At 51.3% G+C, this 6,000-nt stretch overlaps 1 protein-coding gene across 2 annotated transcripts in view; it reads right to left on the reverse strand.

Annotated features, from left to right (window-relative positions):
* The window catches only part of NHS (NHS actin remodeling regulator), a 269,188-nt gene extending 263,610 nt beyond the window's left edge, over positions 1-5,578 (reverse strand). Inside the window, exon 1 of one of the 2 annotated variants that reach the window (XM_074858707.1) lies at positions 5,176-5,578. In XM_074858707.1, the coding sequence (XP_074714808.1) occupies positions 5,176-5,578 (403 nt within the window). The remainder of the gene's footprint in view (positions 1-5,175) is intronic. The other variant, XM_074858708.1, reaches the window with a different exon arrangement.
* Between the last annotated feature and the right edge of the window lie 422 nt (positions 5,579-6,000).

Consider the following 6,000-nt stretch of genomic DNA (forward strand, 5'->3'; position numbering starts at 1 on the left):
GATTTGTCTCCAGCAGTATCCAAGATATTTTTATGTAAAGGTATCCAACCCGTGAAGGTCTACAGTTGTGCCTCAGCACAACAGAAAAAACATGTAGTGAAAATTGCACTTTAAATTCTTTAGGATTTTGTGAAGCCGGGATAAAGTGCAAGACTTAACTACCCAATTTGCACTAGCTTCTTTTTTCTTTCAAGGTGGCACCTACTCTTAAGGTCTTATGTTCTTGCCTGAAGATCTCTGCAAGGATGCTCACCAACAGCCTGAGATAGCCTTACGATGCAACCATATCCTGAGATGGAAGCATTAAAATTTCTAGATTCTATTTCAGCAGTAATTGAGACTTCCACACATTAAGTCAAGGAGAAGGAGAGGCATTATCTGATGAGCTTTAGGTCCAGCATATGTTTTGTAAAAATGGTAGGATTGTGGCAGAAGGCTCATAAAAACCTTACAATTGATTAAACATTTCCCTGCAGTGCTCAAAACCCAAACAGAAGAGCATTATATCAGTGTGTAAAAAAAAAAAAAAAAAAAAAAACCAAAAAAAAAAAAAAAACAAACACCAACCAAAAGAACCCCAAACAAACAAAATAAAAAGTACAATGAAAGAGACTAAAAGCAAAAGTGAAACTAACCAGGCTCTTCTCTGTAACTGACTTCAATCAAACAGAATAAATTAATGCAGAGCCTAAAATGATAAAGAATCAGTTCACAGCTGTCTTTTTTATCTCAATACTGACACTTCAGGAAAGAAGAAAAACCTATAGGGGATCTCACTGCAGAAATCTGGGGGCCTCTAAAGAGCAAAGTAACCCGGGAGATCCCCACACTTCTAAGCGGCTGTGTGTATCACTAACAGCAAGCACGTAGGAAAATCAGGAATGGCAAAGTGGAGCAATGAAGATACAGCAGGCAACTGCTGGAAACGATACAGCTTTCAGAAAGATTGGCTACTGGTGACACATTGATGCTTTCAGAAAAAAAGCCTGGAATGTGTGGAATTCTCTGGGATGTCAGGGTGCAAAGAGGATCTCGTTAACTAGGGCTTTCAAAATCTGCTGCCCAGTCATTGCCGATTATTCAGAAAGAAAGATGGCTTACATCATCAGTTTCCGAAGAGTACAATATTCCACTTAGACTGCCAGATCTGTAGTCCCCTAGACAGAGAAATCATCTTCCCAAATAATAACAGAGACACCGAGTCCCAAGTCTATACACAAATCAAGCACTTCTCCCACATTTCTGTATTACCAAGATAATCAAACATCTACTAATAAAACTGGGCAGTATCACACTGCTCAGTTCTCTTGCTGGTAATAAGAAAACTCTAGGCAACAGCCAGACTGACAACAATCATGTTATTGCCACATGGTTCTGCTTTAGAAGCAGACCCTGGAGCTGCTCATGATGAAAAGCAGTAAAGTACCTGGAGTGGCAGAAGGGCAAAGTAGTTAGTTCAGGAGCTGAGCAGGAAAACATTTCTCACCCTTGTTTCTCTTCCAGTCAGAGGGTGGGAAAGGATTCATATTTGCAAGATGCTAGCTGGCCAGAGGCTTATAAGAAAGATGAAAGGACAAGCAGCATCTGGGAAGGCAGAGGCGAGGGACCCTGAGTTTTTAAAGATGACCTGCTTGTGACTGCCCAGAATCAGTCCTTTATTGTGCCTAACAAGATTTTCCAATCACACTTTCTGAACAGTGGCAAAACCACAAGAGCAACACACAGGTAAATACCTTTACCAATAACTCAGCAGAGGAGTTTAAGTACTTTTCTTAAAGCAAAGCATACACAATCTTGCAAATGTTCACCACTTCAATAGCAACAGAGCTCAGAATGTTAAGGCCTCGTGAAAATGACAGCATTAGTGATAAGCATTACTGGAAAAATGCCGGGTTTAATTCATTCCAATTTTCTGTTAATATTCCCTGAACCCAAGATAGATGTTCTATTTGAATACAACAATACATAATTTTCAGTATAAAATACCACATTATTATGCAAAATCGTACAATACACTATTTTCAAGAGAGGCCCTTTCCTGTTCCCCTTCCCCTTGGTACCATCTCTGCGACTGACAAAGAATGGCATTCTGGGCAAGTGATGGGGGTAGGGAAGCCCCTCTGTAACCACTGTCTCCAGTAGCTCCCGAGATGGCGTTAGCCCATTACTTCCTTTTCCTTACACAGACTGTGCCTTCACAAGGGAATCTCGGAATCCAGCTGGGTTACGAGCCATGGAGAAAAAGGCCTTCCAACATCACGGCTCAGTATCTAGGGCACGTCTGGTAACATTATTCTCAAATCACTGTGCTGCACTTAGTGTTAGAACATCAAGAATGTCTCCCTGTGGCAAGACAGCCTAGTAGTTAGTTTAAAACTACTTAAAAAACGTGTGGTTGGGCTGCACTGTTGTGGTGCTAACATAGCAGTACATGGTGTCTCGGTTGATGTGTCAATCAGCCCACTACCTCCAGACTCCTGGTATGCAACAAGTTCAATGTGACCACTACAGTCACGCCATGGGTGCAGGCACTGCATGCCTGTCACCAACTCATGCCATGTGGTGCGAGTCCAAACCTCCAGCCAGTTCTGAGTTAGTCTTAGATGTGCCATTTGGGCAGGAGAGCCAAAAGACAGTCCAGAGGCCACCTCATCATTCCCATGTTTGCTGCTGGTGGTAGAGGTCAGCATGTGACACTGCTAAAGCCCTGGGCAGACCTGTGACCACCTGCAATTGCTCTGCTGGTTTCAAAAAAACAACTGGGTGCAGCGACTGGAGTGAAATACTGTCAGGAGTGAACTGAGTAGGTTCTTCTTAAAACAAACATTAGAATAGTCTTGCTGAAAGTAGTAATGAAGGAGGAGGTGTCAGCCCAGAAAGGATAAAGCACACTAGCATTATACACTACAGCGAGGATGGGCAGTTTCCTTCCAGGCAGTTTTATCCAGTCCTTGGGAACACTGAGAAGTCTGGAGGCCAAAGGGAGGTGTTGCTGAGGATGTATGGATTTGGGGGATGTGAGGAGAAGATGTGCAGAATGGTGCTGTTCAGCTCCAAGTCCCAGCTGAGAAGTTCGGACATAGCACTCTGCAAATGCAGCTGTGCTGCTCCAACACTGGATAGGGAATAAAAGCAGCCGGAACACACAAAAAAAGTTGACTGATCATGCATGTTGGGTCGGTGTAGAGGCTTTCACCTTTAAAGAACTTGCGGCACAGCACTGTACAGAGACAAGCGATGAGGACTAGGCAATGTGCCTGCAAGGAGCTATACAGCTGGAGGCAAGACACGCACCTACCAGAGGATGGGTAGTGGCAGAGCCCAGCACCATGAAGGAGCCCCTTGCCTGGCCAGACTGAGGGACATCTGCAGCTCTATCAGTGGCACAGGGCTGTACATTGTACAGGGGGGGGAGGAACAGCAGGTGGACACGGGGAAGATCATGACCAAAAGGCTCTCCCCTCCTAAAGAGAGAAGTATTTAAAAGAAAACAGAAGAACACCAAAGAAACAGATTCTGCCTTTATCATCACAAGGGTAAAGTCAGACTCTCTAATTAAGCGCATGACATAACTGCGCTGTAATATCAAGGGTTTGCACTGTGATTTGAAAACAAGCTGCACTTGCACAATCCAGAAAGAAAAAAGCCATACGGATTAGAAAGGCTAAACTCTGCTCTCACTTACATTAGTATATATCCACAGTTACTCAGCTGAAAAGACTTACAGATGAGAATGTGATACAAGGAGTTTCATTTCCTCAGACAGTTCCCTCACTACATCGGCCAAGCCTCCTTCTCACCGCAGTTTCCAATCACAGCCCAGCACTCTGCTCTGATTACATGCTCGTCCTGAAACCACAGAGAGCCTCCCTCAGTCTGATCTACAGTTGATGTATATGAATATATCACCAGCAAAGTCACTCTACAGCTGCCGAGGATGTAGTTTAAATTCCACTGAATACTTAAGGCTTGTTTCTGTTAATCAGTACAGCTTCACTGATCCTAGAAGAGTTACTTCTATTCCACACCGCTCCAAAGGGCAGCAAACCCTGAGCAGGATTTTTTAAATGGCACGTTCATTAAAAACACCTAGAAGAGGGCATGCTCTTGTTTACCCAGGTGTAAATCCACTCCAACCACACTCACTGGAGGTACTCGGGATTTAGAGGGGAACAGTAGAAGGCAAAACCTAAGCCAAATACCCCGTTGAAGCTACTGCTTTTCCTAAACCAGGTATTAAGAGGACAGGATCGACACCAATCTCTGATATTCTACACCTCCAATCCACAGCCCTACCTATCAAAAAAATACATATTCAGAAGCGCTTGGGAAGCGTATGCGCCACTGAGAGTACAAAATCATTACACTGCTGTGAACACGAGCCATATTCAGCACAAATCAGCAGCTGTTAGGACTAGGGAGCCTGTCACCGCTTTTATAGTTTGGGTGGAGAAGAAGCAGGATTCAAGCACTTACTGCTCATAACACAAGTCGCATACTGCCTTGATCTTTTTCTTCTCTCCCCTCTCCCCTCCACCCCGGCTCTTCAGGGCCACTCTTTAAACCGAAAGAAGTCATTAACCAAACTTCCTTATTTTATGGCCCCGAAAATTGGCTAACGACGAAGGAGCTTGATTATTTTCACTTAAGAGCTTAAAATTTCGATCGGGAAGTCAGAGACACTTCTAAGGGGAAGACATCCGTCCGGGAAGGAGGACGGGGAGAAACCCAAAGATGCCGGGGCACGGGGCATCATCCCCATCCCCACCTCCCGCTTCCCCCGCCCCGAGGTCCCGCAAACACCCCTCTCGGCTCCCTCCCCTGCCGAAGCCTCGGCTGCAGGAGATGCGCCCCGAGAGCCCCGGCAGCCAGCTCCTTACGTAAGGCACAAACCACTGACATCATCCCTCCCGCCGGCATCGCCACGGCGCCCAGAGACGCCCACCGACCCGACCCGACCCGACCCGACCCGGCCCGGCCCGGCCCCTTCCCACCCTGCCGCCGGGGCTCCCTCCACACCGGCTGCGGCCCCAAACTCTGCGCGGCGGGTTGCCGCGGGGGGTGGTGGCGGCTTCCCCCGCCTGGTGCCCCGGGCTGCGGTGCGCCCCGTCCCGCGGTGCGCCCCGTCCCGCGGTGCGCCCCGACCCGCGGTGCGCCCCGACCCGCGGTACTTACGCACTGCCTCCTGCTTGGGGTCGAGGCCGCGCACAGCCCCCTGGAGACCGGCGATGCGGCCGTGGAGCGCCCGGACGCGGCGGTGGGTGCCCTGGATGTCAGCCTCGACCTCCTGGAAGAGGGTGCAGGCGTGCCGGGCCACGTCGGAGAGCTGCCGGAGGATCCGCGACAGGGCCACGTTGCTGACCGAGCAGAGGTCCAGCACCATCAGCACCGCCGCCGCCTCCCTCTCCCCGCCGCCGGCCGCCTCCGCGCCCTCGCCTGCCGTCCCCGGCTCCTCCGGCGGCGGGTCCCGCGGCGGCGGCGGCGGCGGCTCCGCGCCCCAGCTCTCCTCCAGCACGGAGGCGGCGGGCTGCCGCCGGCACAGCCGCTGCGGCTCCACGGTCCGCTTGGCGAAGGGCATGGCCGAGCCCTCGGCCGGGGCTCTCCGGGCTCCCGCGGGCACTGGCGGGGATCGCTGCCCTCCTTCTCCTCCTCCTCCTCCTCTTCCTCCGCCCCCTCCTCCTCGCCGCCGCCGCTCCTCGCTCCGCCGCCGTCACTTGCGGGCGGCCGCCGGCGGGCGGCTCATCGCCTCGCTCCCTCCCTGCGCCGGGCTCCCGGGCTGCGGGGCGGCCGCCGCGCCGCCGAGCATCCGCCGCTGCCGCCGCCGCCGCCGCCGCGGGGAGCCGGGGCGCATCCGCGCCGCCTCAGCCTGCTCGCACGCCGTCCCGCTCCGGCGGCGGGTGTGAAGGGGGGGCCCGAAAACCCGGAGAGAGGAATCCCGCGGCCGCGAGGAGGAGCGAGCGCCGAGCCGCCCGCCCGGGAGAGCGGCGGGGCGGGGGCGGA

This window comes from Strix uralensis, chromosome 2, assembly GCF_047716275.1.
Source record: "Strix uralensis isolate ZFMK-TIS-50842 chromosome 2, bStrUra1, whole genome shotgun sequence".
Taxonomy (NCBI): domain Eukaryota; kingdom Metazoa; phylum Chordata; class Aves; order Strigiformes; family Strigidae; genus Strix; species Strix uralensis.